General features: G+C 34.0%; 1 protein-coding gene across 1 annotated transcript in view; it reads right to left on the minus strand.

Moving 5' to 3' along the window:
* Positions 1 to 3,866: 3,866 nt before the first annotated feature.
* The window catches only part of LOC106874411 (putative lipid scramblase CLPTM1), a 65,989-nt gene continuing 45,603 nt past the window's right edge, over positions 3,867 to 24,252 (minus strand). The window contains exons 6-14 of the mRNA XM_014922136.2: positions 23,118 to 23,235; positions 22,829 to 22,931; positions 21,764 to 21,908; positions 19,869 to 19,962; positions 17,469 to 17,659; positions 16,738 to 16,830; positions 16,390 to 16,525; positions 14,000 to 14,167; positions 3,867 to 6,921 (exon numbers count right to left, since the gene is read on the minus strand). Of these exons, the coding sequence (XP_014777622.1) occupies positions 6,719 to 6,921; positions 14,000 to 14,167; positions 16,390 to 16,525; positions 16,738 to 16,830; positions 17,469 to 17,659; positions 19,869 to 19,962; positions 21,764 to 21,908; positions 22,829 to 22,931; positions 23,118 to 23,235 (1,251 nt within the window). The 3' untranslated portion in view covers positions 3,867 to 6,718. The remainder of the gene's footprint in view (positions 6,922 to 13,999; positions 14,168 to 16,389; positions 16,526 to 16,737; positions 16,831 to 17,468; positions 17,660 to 19,868; positions 19,963 to 21,763; positions 21,909 to 22,828; positions 22,932 to 23,117; positions 23,236 to 24,252) is intronic.

Consider the following 24,252-nt stretch of genomic DNA (forward strand, 5'->3'; position numbering starts at 1 on the left):
TTTGATCTTGGCACTATGTCCCCCACAGATATGAATGAACGTTTTTCCTTTCATCCTTTCACCTACTCTTAATTCTTTTTTGCCCTTTTTAATCCTCCTTCTACCCTCTCTTTGCAACATTCCCCGTATTTACATACCTCTCCTATAATTTCTATTTCATGTTAGCAGCCCGTGTTATTCTGTGTCCATTATCAGTTGCAGCCAGTTTTTCAAGCTGAGAGGATGTAAACTCTGACATTTTCCTCTGCCCACCAGATGAAAGATTGAATCCGAAACATTGAATATTCCACTCGTCACAGCAAGTTCACTGTACTCCTTTCATTTTTTTATATATTTTATCAAGTCCTGCCAACACAGAGCTACTAGATTATTGCCATATATATATATATATATATATATATATATATGTTAAGCAGTGTTGATTTTCACAATTCTGTAAATAATAATATTTTATAAGCTTAAAGCTTATAGCAATCACCACACTGACTAAAGAAAATAGTCTAATAATGGGGCATATAAGCCCTCAACAGAAAAAAGTAGGTTTTCCCCTACACATAGGACTTGCAGTAAAGGCACATAAAAGTTTGTTTACAAAAACAACTACAAACTAATTATAGTTTTTAAATCTAATGGAAAAAAGCAGGTAGGTTTGCTGGTGTAATCGGTAGCATACTTTGTTGCGTAAACAAAGAGGTTTGGGTTCGAGTACCACGCATACAGGAAAACCTACTTTTTTCTGTTGAGGGCTTATATGCCCCATTATTAGTCTATTTTCTTTAGTTACTGCACAGTGATTACTATAAGCTTATAAAATGCTATTATTATATTTATATACACAAGGGATCAATGTTACTATAGAGTAGTAAAGTCACTGGATTTACATAATCACTAGAATACCGAGCAAAATGCCTAAAGATATTTAGTTCACAGTTCAAATCCTACTGAGATATCTTTGCTTTAGTGTCATGAAATGGCTGATATTGTAGGTAAATGTCAGACAAAATAGTTTGTAGTATTTAGTTATGGCCCTTTACCTTCTGATTTCAAAACTGTCCAAGGTAAATTTTGCATTTCATCCTCCTGGAAGTGGTGGAAATAAAACAAAGTGCGAATGAAATCAACATAAATTGACTGCTCTGAGGCCCTATGCTTTTGTACATTCATTTAACATGCCAACCATCATGTAAAAAGTGCCCAGTACACTCTGTAAAGTGGTTGGCATTAGGAAGGGGATCTAGCCAGAGAAACCTTGCCAAAATAGATGACTGGAGCTTGGTGCAACATACCAACAATGTTTCCTCACTGCTTTCTTATGACACCACAAAGAGACTCTTGCTCAGCTTAAGATTTCTTCTACAATATACTTCCCAACCACTTTATTCCAGGTGAAGTCTCACTGGGTGCACCTTAGGTGAGTGTGTTCTACTATAGCCTCAGACTGACCAAAGCCATGTGGGTGGATGTGGTAAGATGGAAACCAAAAAAAAACTTATATGTGTGTGTGTGTGTGTGTCCTGCACCACTGTTTGACAACTGGTGTTGGTATGTTTAAGTCCCCATAATTTAGTAGTTTAGCAAATGAGCCTGATCAAATAAGTACCAAGCTTAAAAAAAAAAAAAAAGCACTAGGGTCAATCATTTGAACAAAAATTCTTCAAGGTAGTGCCCCAGCAAGATCAGTCTAGTAACTGAAACAAGTAAAAGATAAAAGATATACAGGAAGTCTAACAGCAAAATAACAATGTTTATTTGCCCAGCACAACAGTGATGTTTTTCATAATAGCTAATTTATTGATGGCTGTGTGGTTAAGAAATTTGCTTTCCAACCACATCATTTTGGGTACAGCTTCATGCTGTGGTACCTTAGCACATTGTGCCCAGAGTGGGAATTTATTATTTTTGGAAGTTTTCCCCAGGTGTTTAAAATGCACATATCCTGGTTCTCTAAACTCAAGAGATTACAAAGCAAAAAACCTGAGTTTAAAATAATGTATGGTTCAATTTTTATAGCACTTTAAAGTCAGTCAATTTAATGAAATTCATGTTTTTTTTTTGACTATCATAAGATTGAACATATTTTCTTTCACAAAAAAAGATTTTTACCTCTGATTTTATTTAGAAGCATTTTTTATTGTCTTTCAGTCAAGCTACAGCGTAGAGTGCATAGGCCAACATAAATTTGAGAAAGTAGGAGATGCACGAAAAATATACAAATTTTTGGTAAAACCCCCTCAAACTTGATATTTTTTTTTTAAATGACGAATTTCAACATATTAAGGGCTAACATATTTGACATCTTCAACATTTTATGCAAACTGTGGGGGAAAAAAATCAGTTCAAAGGGCTTAAAAGGCCAAACAGAAAGTATAATTCCAATTTGGGTGCCAAACATTAAAACCAACCAAAATTGGATAAAATCGGTAGTTATATACCCCCAACATGATTAAACAGGTATAAAAACAGGAAACATAAAATGGTCTCAAGACCTAATAAATTTCTTGAAATAATTGATCTTAAATGCACTATTTTTGGTATTTAGCCTATTTTATGGGGTAAAAATCTGATTAGGAAGGTCAGATTCCTGTTTGGAGGATTTTGTTTGCTTATGCTGAAATTGAAGAAGGGCCAAAACACGAGATAACAAAAAGAAAATATTCCCAACAAATCCTTGGATTGAAACTCACCCATGATTCACAAAGAAAATCAGAATCATTTGCACTAAATTGTGAAAAACTGATCACTTATTCACAACAATGCCAAACAACAAATATACGTAACAAGGACCAGTCAGTAATATAAGTGATTTGATTCTTGATTGTTCTTCTCTCAAAGCAGACACCTTCTTATGTTTTGAGAATGAGCTGTGTGACCAATTTCCCTACAAACAGAACAACTTGGGCTGGGACGTTTTGAAGCAATTGTTGATGCGACATGATGGACATTCTTCTGAAGATGTCATGGATGTTATCCTTGATTAAAAGCTGGCAATATCTTGCAGATAATCATTTTTAACTGCAATACACCAAAAATGCAATTTTGGTCAACATGCCCTGATTTGGTTATTTGAACCTGGACCCCCATAAAAAAGAAACAAATAATTTTGGTTCTCTCTGATAGCCCTTAAAATTGTGGTTCAAATGAACCCTCAACCACTATCAAGTGATTATTTTAACCTGAGATATGATTTTCCCTGAATTAGCCAATCTGGGCACAATGTGCTTAGGCAAGTGTCTTCTGTTATAACCCTGTGCAGACCAAGGGCTTATTAATGGATTTGGTAGATGGAGACTCAGACAAGCATGTCAAATGCATGTGTCTCCCTCCTTGTCTTGACATTGTGATTCAGCTGTAAACAAGCAGTGTTATTCATTCTGTGAAAACATGTCTGGCCATGGGGAAATAGTACCTTGCTTGGAAACGAGATGAGCATCTGGTTGCAGAAAAACTGTCTCAATTAACTTTGTCTAACTCATGCAAGCATGGAAAAGTGGACATAATATAAGGGTGATGACAAGCTCTTTTGTTTGGACCTCAAATCCTGATGGATTTGTCAGAGCATTATCTATTATAGCATATGGTAAGCCTTAGGCATTTTAGACCTGGAGGACCCCATCTTTCACAAGGATTGAACAGAAGTTGGTTTTATTTATTGAGAGAGAGAGAAAAAAGTTGGCCGTATCAGGATTTGAACTTAAGTGCAGAGAACTGGAAAGAATCCTGCAAGGCATGCATACTATGGAGACTAACAACTTGCTGCTGCATAGTAACATCTGGCTGGTAATTTGAAAAACTCATTGTGATCATCAATATATTTAAAAAAATTGAAGACATATATACAAAGAAATAATTAAAAGGCAAATACAATACAGAATTATATATTTCTTTTTATTGGCTTAATAAATAATCAAAACAGATGGGAAAGATAAAAAATAACATTTTTCAAAAGAAAAGGAAAAACAAAACAACAACCATACATTAGAGAAAAAAATGATCAAAATTTGTTGATGTATATCATGGAGTCTATCTTGTAAAATATCTATTTAAAATAAAAATTATTTTTAATGCTGTTGTGTCACACTCAAAGCCAATTTCACAAAAACCATCTGCTAATATTTACAAGTGTGTGTATGTCTGTATGCGCATGTGTGAAACTAAAGAGAGAAAAAGAGTTATTTAGAAAAATCGAAAATAAACAAAAAATTTAAAGGACAAGATACTACCCCACCCCAAACTAAACAGTCCAAATGCAACTAAAAAAAGGAATTGGTTAACTACAAAACAGATAGGTAGATAGATTGAGAGACACTCATACATTTGGCTTTGAAAGAAAAAAAGAAAAAAATTCTAAAGTTTTAATATACTTACAGACTATTTATAAATTTGATGCCATAATATATATATATATATATATATATATATACATACATGTACACACACACATATATATATATATACACACACACACACACGTATATATGCAGACATATACACACACACACACACCTATATAAATATATATGCCTACACACACACCAACATACATGCATTAAATGATCAACTTCACATCTTACACACATACACACATTCATGTACACTGGAAGAGCCAATAAATTCTGGTTTAGTATACAAACACTATTGTTTTATATGCTGTGCTAACTGAATAAGCAAATATATATATATATTATATATATATCTTTATATTGTTCTCATGTAGAAAACACTAGACTGCACAATAAATTTTTACCTTTTACGATTTCAGAATAATGCTGAATCTGACATATAATAAATTTTCTTTAAAAAAAAAAAAGAAATCAAAAAACAAATCTAAATAAATAAAAGTTAGGAAGAGTCCAATTTTAAATGTTTTTTTATTTTCATATTTTTTTAATACAAACTGATCAATTTTACTGGACCAAGAACATTTATTGAGTCAAATATAAAAAAAGACTCTTTGAATAATGCAGAGAGAGAGAGAGAGAGAGAGAGAAAGAGAGAGAAAGAGAGAATACATAATATCTTTGAATGTTTGATCTTAAAAAGATTTCAATCATGATGATTTTTCACATCGGCACAAGGCCACAAATTTGTAGGCAAGGGATATAGCCAACTGAATTATGTTATATATATATATATATATATATGTATATATATCTCAATGACTGATACTTTATTTGGTCAACCCCAGAAGATTCAAACTCACAATGTGAAGGAATGAAGCTAAATACTTTAACAAATTTAGTTTGATACTCTACCATTTTTGCCATTCCACTGTTCTATAAACAACCACCACCACCACCACCACCACTACAACAATTTCTTACATTGGCACAATGCTACAAATTTCTAGGTAAATATTTAGTAATAGTTTTAATACTAGTAGTAATAATAACAATAATCATTAATATTTAACAACATATGCTAATTACTACCAATAAATATAATTTTATTTGCCAGAAGGATAGCAAAAGAAAATGTTTGAAAAGAAGAAAAAAATACAAAAGAAGAAAAAGAAAAAAAAAAAAATTGATGGCATAATGTCAGAATGGGTACACAGATAAGCAGTTTCCATACACAAAAATGATTTGTTACTAATAACTGGTCTGCCTATAGATTTAATTTTTTTTTATTAATACATTGTTATCAAAAAACACAAAACTGTATAACACTACCCAAGAGAATAAACTCACCAAAACAGAAGACAACAGCAAAAGCAAAGGGTGTTAACCAAAAGAAGGTGGAGGGGTGGGATGGGGGTGGGGTAATGTAAGTAATTTGAAAAAGCTGTAGAAAAACACTAGTCAGGTAAACCAACTAAACCAGGTAAAACCGTAATCATTTCTACCAAGCACCCAAGTTGCACAATCATATTAAGGAATAATTGGTGGGCAAAGTGTGATAATTGATAGATATTCAAGGTTTTCATCACGCAAACAAAATATCTAAACATGATTTGCAAAGTGCAAGTTGTAGTTTATCCAGGCTTACATATTCAATGAATGTTGGATGTTGAACAAGTGTTAAATGTTTTGTTATGCTGTTAGTAATTGTAAACTGGTCCTTAGTAACAAGTAAACAACAAAACATTTGTGAATTGAAAACAAGAACAAAAGAAAAAAAAAAATGATGTCATTTAAGAAAAAAAACAACAAAAAGAATGTAATTAATTTACTTAAAAAATGATAGATTCAAAAATTACAAACTTATTAATTGGTACATGCAAAAACACACACATCCTGACATAGAGAAAAAAAAAAATCTATTTAGTATTAAATATCAATTTTATTTTTCATTTGATAAAATTATGAAATTTGATATTTGGCAATATAAAAAAAAAATAAGAGAAAGAAAAAACTAAATAAATAATAAACAGCACTTCACAAGGGAGTCTGAGGACAACAACTCCACATACTGACATAAAATTTATTTAAAAATAAATAAATAAAATTTGTTTAAAAAAAAGTTTGTCAGCAGTGTTTTCTGAAGAACATAAGGATTGAAGAAGGAGAAAGAAAGAGAGGCATATAGAGAATAAAAGGAGAGTTGGGAGGGAAGAAAATTTTAAACAATTGTTAAATCTAACCAATTTGTAGAATCACAACACACCACTATGCAAAGCCATTCCAGACATTCTGGCCACTATCCATGCTATATAGTAGGAATATATATTCAATATATTGGAACTTTTCTGGGTTTGTGTTGAAATTGTTCTTACTGCAGCTCAGTCATTTTTCTTTTCCTTATCTGATTTGATAGCGCTGTCATCTGCTCCTTCATCAGGACTTGTAGAATCAGTTTCACCATCTCTTGAAGCCACAGTTCCATTAGGCTCAAGCATTTCTTGGCTGGTTCCAAATTCATTCAGACGCTGGGGATCCACTCGATAGATATAACGTTGGTAGAGGTAAATGAAGAATACTATGTCTGAAATTAAAAGAGGAGGATGAGTGAAGAAGAATAAAAAAAAAAAAAATGAAAATTTAAGTTAAATATCACAAGCTAAATACTACTTTGTGTAAAATAATGTTTAGGTTTGATGAACATGTGGCTGTGTGGTAATAATTTCGCTTCCCAGTTGTATGGGTTCTTGGTTCAGTCCTACTGCATAGCATCTTGGGAAAAGTGTCCTCGACTACAACTGTGCGCTGACAAAAGCTTTATGAGTGGATTTGATAGATGGAAGAATACCATTCTAGATATGTGTGTATGTCTCTGTGTTTGTGCTTGAACCCTACCACTACCACAGCTCGACAACTGGTGATTGTTTGTTGTTTATGACCCTGTAACTTAGTAGTTTGAAAAAAAAAAAAAAAAAGAAAGAAAGAAAAAACCCCAGATGAAATAAGTACTGGGGTTAATTCGTTTGACCCCCAGCATAGCTGCAGTCCAATGACTTAAACAAGTAAAGGATAAAAGATAAGTTAAGCTAAGAGTGTGTGTGTGTGTTCTTGCAGGTTTTATCTTTTAGTCTTTCACTTGTTTCAGTCATTAGACTGCGGCCATGCTGGGGTATCTGCCTTGAAGAATTTATAGTATAGTAAACTGACCCTAGTACTGATATTTTTTAAAGATTAGTACTAAACACCCCAATACCAGTAAAGTGGTGCTGGGGAGACATACACAAAGACACACACACATATACATACATTATATATGATGGGCTTCTTTCAGTTCCCGTTTACCAAATCCACTCAGAAAACTTTGGTTGACCTAAGGCTATAGTAGAAGGCACTTACCTACTTGCTCAAATTGCCATGCAGTGAGCCTGACCCTGGAACCATGTTGCTGGGAAGCAAGCTTCTTACCATGCAGCCACACTTGCGCCTATGTTATAAAATTTCTCTGAATACATTGACTAGGTTTATCGACAAACTTCATGCTGTTAAACTCACCAATGCTGGAATAACTTCAGATTTATTCACCTCAAAATGATTTTATTTGCTGGCTATTTAAATCCTATGAATAATTCTAATGAAGCAGGCCCCATGGCCAAAGAGCTATGATCATTCCATCTTTTTCTAGGAACAGTGTTCCCCAGTTTACATTCCTTAATGCATTTTCCATTTTATTGGTTCAAGGGTGATTTGGCTGCTATTTCCAATAATTTGAGCAATTAGTGTGACGGTTTTTTTCTCTCCACTCAAGCTAATAAATAGTAACATCACAAAAAGTAGCAATTTGTTGAGACAGCTAATACCTCTCACTTGCAATGTCTTAATAAAAAATAAAACACTCACCTCCAGATAGCTACAACTTTAGCACTACAAGGCCAAACTACAGTAAAAGAAATGTCCACTAAGAACACTGTGCTACATGATTTTTGTCCTTGGGTAGCAACTGTTATTTCCTATTTGCTTACCACTTAGAAAGTATGAAAAATGGCTAACATTTCCTTCAAACTTTGCTTTTGTTACATTTATTCAAACCCTAAAGAATTCCTCTCAACACATGGCTATGATGCTCCCCCACTATTCCTGCTCATGATCAGAAATGCACACATAGTCAGCCACTAAGCAACATGCTCATGTATTTAAAGTCAAGTAACTGACAAGTAAATCTGTGGTATTGTGCAAAATATTTGTTCTAATGATATTTCTACTTCAGCAACTTAGTGCTGAATCTATCTGAAATGTAATAGAAATAGGCCCCTCTCAAAACATTGATATCTAGGTCACAAAAGTAAAGATTGAAGGGAATAGTAATCATTTCCTTTGATATCTAAATAAAAGCAAATAGGAAATAACACTTACTAACCAAAGACAAAAAAAAAGTAAGTTATATAGTGTAATTACTGCCAGAAATATGACAGCAAAACTAAAGGCTTAAATAAAGCAACCACACTAATGGTTTTTAAATTGGCACAAGGGCACGAAATCAATGACTCTAGTACATAGCTGCTACATGCTTTATTGAACTTGGAGACATGAAAAATAGGACTGATCTTTGTGGCATTAGTACTCAGAATGCAAAGGGAAGGGTGAAATATTCTGAAAACAATGAAGGATCTATGTGGTTACTTGACTTGTTAAAAATAGCAGCCAAATCTTCCTAAATTCACATCCTCTGCCTTATATGTGTGTGTATATACACAAGTATGTATGAGCAAACGAAGGAGCTTCTACATAATTGCTTGATCTGCTAGAAACAACAGTCATCTCTCTCTCTCTCTCAAATCACATCTACTGTCTTAATAAAAGATGTGATGGTCATAGCTGGAATACTTCTGATCATAGGCCAGTTTAATTTAAGCTGACCTGGAGATTTTAACAACTGACTGTTATGGTATTTAGTGCATTATGGGCAATTTCGTTGAAACATTTGACTTATCACAGTTCAACATCCATTTTGTTACTGGTGATGTGGTTTAATCTGAATGTGTCACTGATATTCTCCTACCCTAAATAACCAAGTAGAATAGGTTTAAGAAATGTAAGAAACAAGTTCAAGATAAGACTACTGAAACATTTTGGATGTAAGCTGACACTCTTGGTCCAGTTGTGACCATCCCATCTATATTTCAACACAGTCTGTCTAGAATCACATTATTCAGTGCACCTTCCTTTTTTTTTTTAAACAGTAGAGAGAGATTTAAGGGAGACTTAGAAGCTATTTTTAACAGCTTTGATGACCATGCTGAATCTTTTATTCCTTGTTAGATTGCGTAGTTTGCTGTTTTTCAGCCATGAAGCTGGAACTGTCCAATGACATGATTCCATTTTGAATCATATCATTGAACAGCATACCTCGCTGACTGATACTACTTACTGAGTCTGTCCACTATTTATTAGTAATGGACCAGCCCACTTCTCACCTGAGAGCGTCTGCCACAACACTTTTGAAGTCTACATTTATGTGACAGGAAAAAAAATCTCCCCAATCATATAATATAATTTAATGTTAAACTTAACTTCAGTTAAATGGAGGGGAATTAATAAATATTGTCAGAAATGAAGTAAAAGTGGATCCAAAGACAGCCTTCAATAACATGACATTTATATATATATATATATATATATATATATATATACACACACACACACACACACACACAACATACAATTATATACTCTCACACAACCACACATATATACGGGGGGGGGGGGGTGTCAAAAAGTCCCTGGCTTTATGGGCATTACAAAAGGCCTAATCTTCTGAGTTCTTTTACAGGACTCAGAAAAACTGAAGGACGACTGCAATAAGTTTGTGAATTTGAGAAGGGGAATATGTTGAATAAAATCATAACTGATCCCCTGTATTTTCTTCTACCCAAAGCAAGGACCTTTTCAGCACCCACTCATATATACAATATAATGGCTTCCATGACAGCATGGACTGAATAGTCTATCATGGTTTGTGTCAGATCTTATTCCGAGTCATTGTCTTCTGAGATGAGACAAGAAAGCACATCTTGCTTGGACATCTCAGTTTTGGCAGTTTCTATGATTGGATGCCTTTCTTAACATCAATCACTTTACAGAGTGTACTGAGTGTATATTATTGTGTGGCATCGGCCATCACTGGTGAGGTTTACCTTGTAATATTCACAAGACTAACGAGCTTCACAACTCAGGGGATGATAATGTAAGCTGAGTTTAAATTGATGCGTTGAGAGAAATACGATGGGAGAACTGATTTACTGTTATGACAAGATGGTTATCTGAAGAGATAACACTGGTGGGGAGTAATAGAAAGGAAACAGCAGTATCAGAGGTTAGAGGGGAACGAAGTCCCCGGAGGAGAATTAATGGATATTATTGACAGAATGTGGTGTAAGTGGATCTAAGTGGTGCAGGAATATTGTCAAAAAATTTTTTTCCTGAAGTATGTTAATTTCAAGAATTGCTGTCAGTGGAGACATAATGAAATCTTTGATTGCAACAAAGAGATCCAACAGGTAAGATATGATCTAGTTCTAGAAGTGAGTGAGTATACAATTAGATCTAGTTCTAGAGGGGAGTGGGTATACAATTCAGGAGCTCAAATCCATTGCAGTCATTATCGTATCTTTGTGAAGGACAAATCCCAATTTATTCTACACACCACAAGTTACCTAACTATTGAGAATACTCCCCAAGAACTACAAACAAAGTTTCTTGCAATAGGCAAAGATTTGGCCTTAGTGTTGAAACAAAGCATCAGCCCAATGGTTTTTCAAAGGATTCACTTTAATTTGACCCCTTATCCTAGAACATAAGCAGTTTTAATTTTGGCAATTTAAGACAGGAAATAGGATTTAGTTCACCAATTCTATAACCTGTATTCATTACTTGTCAATAAACAAGCAGCTGTATAGGAATTCTCTCCTGGAAAACTGACAATGCCTTTAATAAGATGTTCCACAAAACCAACATTGGTATGTAATTGTTATTTCAACAATGACAGTAATGATACACACACACACACATATACATCACAGGTGCAGATGGAGCTGTGTAGTTAAGAAACTTCCAAACAATGTAGTCTCAGGTTCAGTCCCACTGTGCAGCACCTTGGGGAAGTGTCTTTTGCTATAGCCCTGGGCCAGCCATGCCCCATGAGTGGTGTGTGTAGAAAACAAATTATTCCATTGTACCCATGCAAACATGGAAAGTCAATGCTAAATGTTAATGATGATATATATATTACACACACACATATATATATATACACATACACATGTACTTGATGCCTCATATTCAGTTTTCCTTGTAAATCATTTACACTCTGCTGTGCATGCACACTGACATTACCCATGCAGTGGAGCTAACATGCTCCACTGGATGGGTAATATCAGTGTGTATGTATGACTGAGTGTAAATGATTTAAGAGGAAAACTGGGTACAAGAGGTATCAGATGTGAGCAAGAGAGAAGACTGCATTGTTCTGGTCATGTAATGCATATGGATGAGGACAGCCAAGTAAAGAAGTGTCGAGCTTTAATAACGGCGGGTACCTGTGGAAGGGGTAGATGTAGGAAGACATGAGATGAAGTGGTGAGAAAGGACTGGGAGATGTGGCAATCTTGTTCTTGATAAGATGTGTCAATCTAAGTAAAATTGTTGTCTTCCACACATACAGGCTTGTTCTTTCAAGTGCCTGTGCCAGTGCTGTGTAGATGCACCCATGCTGGTGCAGTTTAAACACACCCAGCTCACTGTTAAGTGGTTGGTGTAAGGAAGGGCATCCAGCCATAGAAACCATGCCACAACAAACAGCTCCATATCAAACTGTCCAACCCATGCCAGCATGGAAAGTGGATATTAAATGATGATGATGATGATGTGTGTGTGTATATATATTCTTTTATTTGTCATTTGAGTGTGGCCATGCTGGAGCACTGCCTTGAAAGATTTTAGCTGAACAAATTGACCCCAGGACATTTTTTAAGTCTAGTACTTATTCTACTAGTCTCTTTTGCAAAATTGCCAAGTTACGGGGATGTAAACACGCCAACACCAGTTGTCAGGTGGTGATGGTGGGGGACAAATACACACACACGATGGGCTTCTTTCAGTTTCTGCCTACCAGATCCACTCAAGGATTTGGTTGGCCTGAGGCTACAGTAGAACATACTTGCCCAAGGTGCCATGCAGTGGGACTGAACCTGGAACTATGTGGCTGAGAAGCAAGCTTCTTACCACACAGCCACGCTTCAAAAATTAATCAGAAACATGCTTATTTCTCATGAGTTATCATCCAAAAAATCCTTACAATGTCATGCCTTTATTTGTGTGTATATATATATATATATATATATATATATATATATATATAGCTGAAGTTCATAGAAAAACAAAAGACGAAGACAGGTGTATAAACAACAAGCAAGTGTATTAGTTTGACACTCAGGAAGGTGAGAAAGTCTCTTACGTTGTGAGCCTATGCTCTTCAACAGAAAGGAACATACACACACGTGTGTTGAAGATTGTTGTTAGGCTTTATGATATGGATTGAACAAATCTCTGAAGGGAAACAATTTGTAGTAGCAGGCAGAAGGGAATGGAGCCAGACAAATGGAATAATAATTTACACACTAATTCCACAAGGCAATGAACCAGTACTACAACTTAGCTATAAGGGTGTGAGGTGCTAAAATGTTGTTGCAGTTCTCACAAAACATATTTTTTCAGCAATGTTGTATTTTACTACATTGAAAATTTCCCTGGTTTATCAATATTTGTAAATATTTGATTGTGGGATTTCATTTCTTAATGAAAATTGAATTGTAGTTCAATTTTGAACCCCATGACTCATTCAATGTAGCCACTACTAAGAGTAAGATGAGATCTTGTAAACAATAAACTATTAAGGAAACACTACATAAAAGCTGTTCCCAACCTTCTACATACAGTGAAGCTATGCCCCATTATTCTGTCTACCTTTACAACTATAATCTTGCCTTCTGAACTTATATCTCCACTGTGCATAATACATCTCATTTCCAAATTCCACACTCAAAACAGTTTTGAATTCTTCCTCCCCAGACTAGTACTTTTTTGGCACAAGACCAGCAATTTTTTGGGGGTGGTGGTGGTGGTGGTGAATACATCGACCCTCCCAATACTCAGCTAGTACTTTTTTTTATCGAACCTGAAAGGATGAAAGACAAATCAAACAGAATTTGAACTTAGAACATAAGACTCTCTGCAGCCATATTAAACATTAATTGTTACAATAATTATATAACCCAAGTGGTTCATAGACAGTTAAACATGTAGCTTTCAATATTCTGTTACCAGCAAAGGGTCTTATTTGAGATACCTATACTACCAGTGGTGCACCTGATTTCATATTAAATCCCTTGCCATATAATTATCAACAGCTTCTTATACTATGTAAAATGTCAAAACTCATCTAAAGGAAACCTTTTAATAAAATTCAGTTGAAATGTGTAAAACACAAACAGAATGAAACTCAATCAAAATGAAGTGTACTCTTTAAAAAAGAAACTGTGCTGAAAAATAAGCAGATTGGCTCTCAAGATGAAACAAAATAAAATCAAGAATTAGGTAAATCTACATACCGTCCCTAAAACAGCCCAACCGGTACAGTGTTGGCATTTTGATAACAAATGCAAATATGTCATCAATAAATGTATTTAATGCTTTGTAAGTTAGCATACGCCATGGAAGATGTGCAACTGATTTCATCTTATAGTTGATGAACAACTGTGGTGTCATCATAATGAACCCTGTAAAAGGAAAAAAAAGAGAAAAAAATGAAAAACAAAAATAAAGTAACAATTTTACAATAGAATAGAAGAATTGCTATTGTAACATTAATTCATTTGAAAAAGGGAAACAGACAAAAAAACTGCCAATATTAAAATGGAGATAACTGTATGGAAATTTACTTAAAAAAATAGTGTAATATGAGAGAATATAAAATATAAAATAAATCAATAGGTTCAAATGGATGAAAAAAAAAAAAAAAAAAAAAAAAAGAGGGAGATTTTAAAAGATGGCAGTGGTCAAAAAGCATTTGTTCAATATTTCAAAGATATAGGTTACAGAAACCTAATTTTATTTTGTAAAAGTGTAAACAAATTAGAATCTTCTGATTGGTTACTGATAGTGTTATTAACAAAGCATATTTAAATTCTCATTGGTTTTCATAATGATGTCAACAGGTTCAGCTAGATGATTGATGACTCTTACACTTTAGTGTAGTTATTTGCTCAGGCTCAAGATTTTTTTAACAGCTTGTTAAACACTACAGATAGAGCTAAGATGTTCAACATAGGATGTACTAAATGTTAAATTAATAATTACAGAAATTTGGCTATGTAGGTCACACGAAAAATAACTATTGTACATTTATTAATGCTCAATACTACTTAATAACCACCAGCACACCTAGGAGTAGAGCAAATGAACGATCATCTACAGACTTGCTAGAAAGAGAAACCAAACTGTCCTTAATCCTTTAGCATTTAAACAGCCATATCAGGCCAATATATTCTATCTATTTTATACTCAAACTGACCAGTTCCAGCCTTTCATACCTACTGTACAATATCATTCTAATACTATACAATCACATCATAAAAATCTCAAAAGCTACAAAATAATGAATGATTAATTCTAAACAATGTGAATGAAAGCATTACATTTAACAGAATAATTTGAATGCTAATGCTTTTCATTCACATTGTTTAGAATTAATCATTCATTATCTTGTAGCTTTTGAGATTTTTATGGTGTGATTGTATAGTATTTGAATGCTAATGGGTTAAATTACAATCTTCCTATATATATAGGACAATGTAATGGATGGGATAGTCATCGTTGAGGCACCTTTGATCTACTCAGTCAAGATTAACTTATGTTAAACAACAATAGCACTACCATCTGGAACCACTGACACAACGATGAAGTTGGCAACCATTACATGTTAACTACACTTTTCAATTTTACTCTCCAGAAACAGGCCTTTTATCAAATCTTTTATGTTTTACTGTTTTCATGCTGGGGCACCACCTTGAAGAATTTTAGTTAAACAAATTGACTCAAAGAACTAATAATTTTCTTTTGTAAAGCCTGGTAGTTATTCTATTGCTCTCTTTTATGGGATGTAAACACATGAACACCAGTTGTCAATCAGTGGTGGGGGACAGGGCTTCTTTCCATTTCTGTCTACTAAACCCATTCACAAGGCTTTGGTTGGCTTGCCCAAGGTGCCACACAGTGGAATTGAAACCAGAACATGTGGTTGGGAAGCAAACTTCTTACCACACAGCCCATGCCTGTGCCTATGATGATATAAATTGTTGAAGTAAGTATTTTTATACTGATGGTCATGGCTAGACTAGTCTAGAAGTCATAGATGGGGCTAACAACAACCCAGAACTTTACTACTGACTACCACCACACAGAAATTATTATGTCTTTCACTCAGTACAAATATAAATACAAACAAACCACATTTGCAACATCAATACATTAATTCATCTCAAACAGTATGTTAGGATGTAGATGTACACCACTAACACAGATTAAATGCAGAGGAACAGTTTAATGTTAGAACTAAAAACTGCCAACAAGGTTTCAAACCACAGGCACATATTTAGTCATCAAGTATCTTTAAATTGATAGCCACATTAAGACAAAGTAATTTAAAAAATTATCTGCAGATAATAACAACAGCAACAATCCTTTATACTATAGGCAAAAGGCCTGGAATGTGCGGAGGGGATAGTCAATCATATTGACCCCAGTACTTCTTGACTGGTACTTATTTTATCAACCCCAAAAAGATGAAAGGCAAAGTTGACCTCGGCTGAATTTGAATTCAGAACACGAAGACAGATGAAATACTGCTATGCATTTTGCCTGGTTAATGATTCTGCCAGCTTGACACAATAATAATAATAACAATAATAAAAATAATAATAAAATTTAAAAAATTACTCACCAAATGTTAGCAAAAATCCATACAACATACTTAATGAGAATGAATACCATCCCTTATGTTCATTATATACTAATGAGTAGATAGAATACATTACTAACAAAGGAAACAAACACCATGATAAATACTTGAAAGCCACCTGGAATTAAAGAAAAAAAAGAAGTTTATTATACCTTTTGATAAAAAGAAAAATAATTACTATGTTGCTATAGAATAATTATTTAGAAGGAGGAACAACAATTCAACAATTCACTATTCAAAGTGGTTGCAATCCAACCCATGTCAACATAGACATTAAAATGGTGATAATGATGATGATGATGATGATAATGATGATGCAAAGACACTCACCAAATCATATTGTTTAGTTACTGATTTATATGTTGATTTTTCTTTAAATATTGGTCTGGGAATGAAACCCAACATTTTGTTTTCACGGTCAAGCTGGAAATAAATGGAACAAAGAACATTGTTGCTTATTTTACATTTAAACAAAAACAAAAATATAAATTTACATCAGTTTTTTCTCCCTTCTTCACCAACCATTTAAACCTGTTTATCTATTTTTCTCAAGCTTGAATGATATGGCTTTCTTTTGCAAATATGGGCATTTACTTCTTTTGATGACATCTCATCTGAGATTGTCTCTAGATCTATGATAGAAACTTTGTTTTTGAGTTATCTACAGTAAAACCTTCCTTCAAATTTTCATGTCAATTTATGTAAAAAAAAAAAAAAAAAAAAAAAAAAAAATTTTTTTTTAATGTGATAATAGCTATTTTACTAAATTCTTTATAATTTTCAAACTCAATTGGAACATAGTCTGAGAATATTGGTAGAAATATGGTACCAAACAGGTTAACATTAATAGAACAAATGCTTTTACAGCTTGATAATTTACCTTTCACAAACAAACAGGCAGTTAGCATTATATACATATTACTACTTTGATGTTCAAAAATATTAAGAATGTTTGAACATTTGTAAAACTTAATTAAAATTTGAAATTTACATATTGCAACAACTCTCCACCACTACAAAAAAAAAAGTTTCAATTTCTAGAAAATTGTGAGATTACTTACCGATATATCAACAACTTTTTGAATTTTCCATATTTCTATTGCTAGTCCAATAATGACACTTATTTTCACTATTGGGTTAGTTTCATTGTCTAACACATAGAGAACCACAACTACGGACTGGAACACATTGAAGAAAACCGATCGAACCGAAAGTCCTTCTAAAGATTTTCTACTTTTCCAAAACTGAATATCTGAAAAAGTAAATAGATATATCATAAAAAGCCATGTTATTTACGCACTTTTTTCACAAAAACAAAAAAAAATTTTAGGGTTTGTGTAAATTACATGAGTAGATCATTTCCAGAATTGTTTCAGAAATTTTTTTTGTTGAAAAATGACATACAGGAAGGTGGCTCATTTAATGTAGAAATAGGTTTTTACAGAAAAAAATATAATGAAGTTGACTTTTATTTATGCTGGATTGTATAATGCTTACTTTTTCTGTATAAATTTACTAAAACCAGAAAATGGTTAACTACTTTTGAAGTTTGACATTCATGCTGGTAATCATAGTCTGGGCCATATTTTACACTGCTTGGAGTTTCTACCTATCACAATGGAGCCCAGCAATTTCCTTAAATAGATCAGTTTTTCTCCACTTGGGGAGTCTAGTTTGCATTTGCATCAGGAAGCTATTTTCTCGCTTTCTCCACATTACGACACAATGAAATTCATCACCACCGATATCACTGCTACCAGCTCTTACTGTATCTAACGTTGACAACAACATAATTCATCTTTGCGCATGTAAATTCACTAAGTGAATATGACATAGCGTTCCTACAGAAACCTTAATTTACCTTATACGATGTTTAATGTCGTTTCACATTCATGTTGAATTATGCAGCAATCTTATGTTCTCTTCATAGAACACTTGTAATGTATGTATTACCCATTCTTTTGGTATAGTAGATTTTTGCTATTCTTGTTTATGTCTCCTCACAGACGTGTATATTCTAACAAGTTGCTTCTTAAATTTCACACCTCTCTTGTTCAATAAACACCGAGTTTAACTTGCAAAGCTGTTTACATAATCAGTTTGATCGGTCACCTTCCTCTGTCGGTTGAGTAAAGTATCATCCAAGCTGATGTTTATTGGTAATTAAATAAACTTATTTTGCAACACTGGTGCATATTTATCAGCTTTGTTTTTGTTGATAAGAATTATCAACAACTTTTCCTGTGATCGTGATTTGAGAAGACTTAGAGAAGTATGCTAAAGATCAGACATAATCTTTTGCGGGCAAGAAATGTAAAATAAAGTTTATTATAAACAACACAAATACTTTGTAATTTAATAGCTTTCAATATGATACATGTTAAACAGAAATTATTCTTATTTAATAAAAATTTAATAAAATCTAATCATAAGTAAGTGAAATTATGCTAAATACAACTAAATTGAAAACCTTTTCCTTCTGGCCATATTGGCAATCCTGAAAATTTTGGGGTGTGAATTTTACACGAGTAGAAGGTTTTTTTTAACAATTTTTATCCTGAAAATCACATGCGTAAATTACATGAGTTTTTACGGTATTTTCAATTAAATAAATATAGTTTTAAAATATTTAGGAATTTAATGACAGGGATATAAATAACAATATGGGAATACATACAAAAAAGAGGATCTAGTTTCATTAACCCTGTAATTGCAGGTGCAACTGTGCAGTTAAGAAGTTTACTTCCCAACCACATGGTTGTAGGTTCAGTCTGCATCTTGGGGCAAGTGCCTTCTTTTATAGCTCTGGGCTGACCAAAGCTTTGAGTGGATTTAGTAGACTAAAACTGAAAGAAACTTGTTAAGTACGTATATTTGTTATTTGTGTGTGTATATACAGATGTTTATGTGTGTGCCTCCTTTCTTGACATGGGATAGTTATAAACAAGTGCCACTATTATACAAGTGGAATCTGTTGGCTTCTTTCATGGGGAAATGTCACCTTACTTAGAAACAGGTGACGGTTAGTGGTATCTAGCTGTAAAAAACCCCAAAAAAACACAACTTTGTTCAAAGACAGGATATGTCGAGGCAGATTCCATACAGCCAGGTGCCCTTCCTGTCACCAACCCTCACATTTCCAAGTGAGGTAATATTCCCCATGACTATACTTGTTTGCACAGAAGATTGGAAACAAGGGACAATGCTTATATGAAAGTGACACACCTGTGTGTGTGTGTGTGCATATATAACATGGTACTAGTCTCCCGAGCCTCAATCAATGCTATGAGTTCTATCATGTGGTAGGACTTGTTATCAATATCTCTAAGTGCACCTGGTTCTCAAAAGTTAAGAAACACATATATATAATGATGTTTCCTAACTATTATATGTAGTTTTATTTTTCTCTCAGAGGAAATTTTTTAGTTAAGATCATATTTAAAATCTTTTTGCATACTTACCATTCTTAAATGCCAAGAATTCAAATACACTATGTACAATTGATACGATAACAGTAATAGCCAGTAAGTATGGATTAGTTTCCAAGAAAGCAATCTGCAAGGAGAGAAAATAGCAACAATAAGAAAGACAATTTTTTATATAGGTAAAAATCTATAAATTTATAATGGAAGAATATAATCGATTAAAATAACCTCAATATTAGTCTGGTACATTGGGGTGAGGCAGGGGTTCAAAATGCCGAGTTAAGTTTAGTGGAATTTGAACCCAGGACAAACAGTTTATATTTTAGCTTCTTTAGAGAAGAAACTAAAATATAATTTCATCCAAATTAATTAAATCTCAGATTAAGAATGAGGTAATAAGGATCGTAGAAATGGCCAGTAAAATAAAGGACAGTGGCACCATTTATATTAATACCTGCAATAATGGGAGAATATGAATATTTAACTTGATCTCCTGAAATTACTGAAACAAATATGTAAATGCTTCAAAGTAGATAAATCATGTATGTAGTTTTTTTTCAAAACAGTTTTTGCATTTCTGTTTTGAAAATTGGAGACTCCAAATGAGGGAAAAAAAACTCCTTTACATGCAACTTACATAATGCACATCTTGTAAAAAGAAATTTTATTTTACAATTTACACAAAATATGGGGTTTTATAAGAGGTTTGTTATAATATTTGTAAACTATGCTCCAAGCTTATTCAATCTTAATATTTTTACATCAGCTAGAGCCAATGCCATTTATAGGCCTATTGAAATCAGGACAGAAAGATTATAACAGTAATGAGTAGAGGTAATAAGGGCAGCAAGCTGCCAGAAACGTTGGCACACTGGGCGAAATGCTTAGCAGTATTTCATCTGTCTTTACATTCTGAGTTCAAATTCCGCCAAGGTCAACTTTGCCTTTCATCTTTTCGAGGTCGATTAAATAAGTACCAGTTATGCACTGGGTTCGATCTAATCAACTTAATCCCTTTGTCTATCCTTGTTTGTCCCCTCTATGTTTAGCCCCTTGTGGGCAATAAAGAAATAAGTAATTAGAGTTAGAGGCCAATATAGCAGCAGTAAAAAAAAGCAGAGAGAAGAGACAGGATATCTATATGGACCAGAGAATGGAGCATGCCTGTGAGTGATTTTATGCTAATTGCTTGACTGAACCTCTTCTGAAGGCTGCCAAGTATATGTAGCAGCACTTTCAAATGTGGGAGCAGTACCTTCATTAAGAATCTCATCTAAATTTTGTAGAGGCTTTATAGCTGTTGGGGGCTGAAATATCTGGATCTAACAAGGACTAGTCCTTGAGATAATATGTTAAGAGGAATCTTCAATGATAACATTTCAAGCAATCACAAGGGTTCAAATTGCATGCTGTGCATGCTTAAGTGTATTGAGATGCAATGATATGTATTTGGTACATGCACCATTTCCTCTAAACATTGAAAATACATGAGAATGCTGATTGATGTGAGCCTGATATTTCATTCAAGAGGAAGATTTACACTTTACCTGTCTAATGTCAAGAAACAAGAGCTAAATACTCATTACTTTGGTGAAATAATATATTATCCACATATAGTACTAAGATTTGAACTCTTGTGTGTGTGTGTTTGTGTGTGCTAGAGAGTGAATAATTGAACACATCAACTATCCTCTGTTATTACACATCTCTGGATATCTAAATAGAGAATTACTTTAATGTACACTAATAAAATGATATATTTTGTCAAAAATGAACACAGTACACAGGCAAGGCCGTGTGTTTATGTGTTTGCTCCCACTGGCAACCAGTGTTGATTTGCTTGATTGCAGTCCTACGACTGAAATAAGTAAAAGAGTAGTGCAAATAGAAAGTGAAAAATAAGAGAATTTCTGAAACAATAAAATACAAACCTTGACAGAATCCTGCTCTTCCTCTCCTTCCTCAACAAAATTTGATCCCAATACATTGTACCACTTATTACGCATATTTTGTGCTGCATACAATTGCCAACGGAACAGTGAAATTGGTTTATAAGTGAGAGTTAGGTTCACAACCCTAAGATAATGAGAATGAAGAAATAAAATATTAGCATACAAAATAGTTTATAGGAAAAAAGTCTTACATAAATGTTGAGTACAGGTCTACACATGCTTGTTGGATGAGTGAGAAAGCTACTTTCCCTATTTTCTCATCATGGCAGGAGTTGGACAGTTTGGATACAAATCAACAAGCCTGAGGGCAACATTGTGTTCCAAGGTCTGCTTTGGAATGGTTTCTATGGCTGGATGCTCTTCCTAACACTTAAAAATATTTGTAACACTGGATATACGTTGTCACAAATTCTGAGGAAGAAGCACAGTTTATTGAAACATTCCCATTATTTACCTGATGCTTGTTTCATAGACATTAGTTAGTTTGGAACAGGCAACACAAAATAACGAAATTACTATTGCAAGATATTTTGCCTGACAACCTTCAACACCACATCCCTAATGAAGTTCAGAGCCCTTTTTTAAAATGCAAAATTAGCACAAGCCCAAAGCAGTTTGCAGTGAAATAAAATAGGTTTCCAAGAAGCACTCAATTTACAAGAATGATTAATATTAGACAAAATGCCTTGCAATACTTCTAGATCTTTACCACCTGAGTTCAAATCCTGCTCAGGTCAACTTAGCTTTTCATCTCTGGTAAGTGTGTGTATGGGGCAGAGAAAGAGAGAGAGGTTTGTTTCAATAAAATATAGTACCATCCAGATACTGGGGTCAATTCAAGTGACTTCACTTCTCCAAATTACTTGTCTCGTGTCTAAATTATGAATCAATTCTAGCATGGAAGACTGTCCCTACAATGAAAAGATGCTATAGTCATAAAAAATACTTCTAGGTAGCAGAGATCTTTTTGAGGAGATAATATGATATAGTGATGTGCTATGTAATTTTATTGAAATGCCAGAAGATCAATAAATTCATATTTACTTTGTAGAGTGATTAATTGGCACATAATCACTGTTGAGGTTCCAGTAGTCATTGAAGAAGATTACCGGGAAGTACTTGTTGGATCCAAGTTGAAAAACAACATCTGATAATAGTGAGACGAAAACAAAATTATCATCACAAAAACAATATATTATTCCATAAGGAAATCAGTTAAAAATAAAGTGAACATTACAACATTGTTTCAAACAGAAACCCTTTACTGATGAAGAAATTTAATTAAGAAATGTTTGAAATGGGCATAATAATTAAAATAAAGACAACAACTTACATTCATCCAAGGGCGGAGGAACCTGCCCTTTAACCCAAGGAAAATCATCATCAAGAAGATTAATAGTTAGGTTCGGATGCCAGTGAGATATAATTTCATATGATGAAGAATTTTCTTTCTGTAAAAAAATACATGAACAATATATAAATATATAATACAAGGATGTATAAAACTGCTGATGTTGCCGCGCCACTGCCACCAGTTTCTTAAGTTAGAGAATTAAGTGAGATTGCAAACAATCTACAAGTGTCTTGCTATTTCATTTAACTGAACAATAAGTTTACTTTATTTGGTTACTACAATTACTCAGTCAGTGGACTCTGGCCATGCCGAGGCATCATCTTGAAGAGTATTTGTTTATATTGTGCCCTGTACTTATATCCCTTGCAGTGTTTTGCATTCTCTACATTCTGGGACCAAATGTCCCTGTGTTTAAATACTAGTAAAATATTGATTGTATTTATGTTAGAAATTATCATTATTATATCTACAGAGGATATGCAAAAGCTTGAAAGAAATAAAGCCAGCATGCTCTGCCGGATGGTTAATGTCAGTGAGCATGAGAAAAATTGGGTATAAGTGACATCAGATATAGTGTGCAAGATACTGTTAGTATGATCATGAGATGCATATGGACAAGGACAGCTGCATAAAGTGCTGATCTTTAATTATGGAGGGAACTTGTGGAAGGGACAGGTCCAGGAAGACTTGGGACAAAGTGGTGAGAAATGATCTGCTGATGTTAAGCCTCACAGAGATGACAAGTGACTGAGGTGATTTGCTGAGCTAAAATGATGTCCATCCATACATACAGGCATGTCCTTTATGACCACGACCCTGCCTCACACACACAATCTGTCCTGTCAAAATACCCCTACACTCCATCTTTTCAACATCCTCATTCTACTACCCAGGATCACCACTCACTGCAGGCCCCTTCACTCTCCTTCATGAGCCTATCCAAACATTTTCCGTGCCCCCTCCCTGTCACTATTTTCTCTCACTATCACTTGCTACAATCATGTCTCCTATCTCTATACACCGCCCCCTCACTCTAATGAAACATCCTCCTTTACCCCATCCTGTACTACTTATAACCCCCTCCCCTTATACATTTCCAACACCATCTACCCCC

This window comes from Octopus bimaculoides, chromosome 16, assembly GCF_001194135.2.
Source record: "Octopus bimaculoides isolate UCB-OBI-ISO-001 chromosome 16, ASM119413v2, whole genome shotgun sequence".
NCBI classification, from domain to species: Eukaryota; Metazoa; Mollusca; class Cephalopoda; order Octopoda; family Octopodidae; genus Octopus; species Octopus bimaculoides.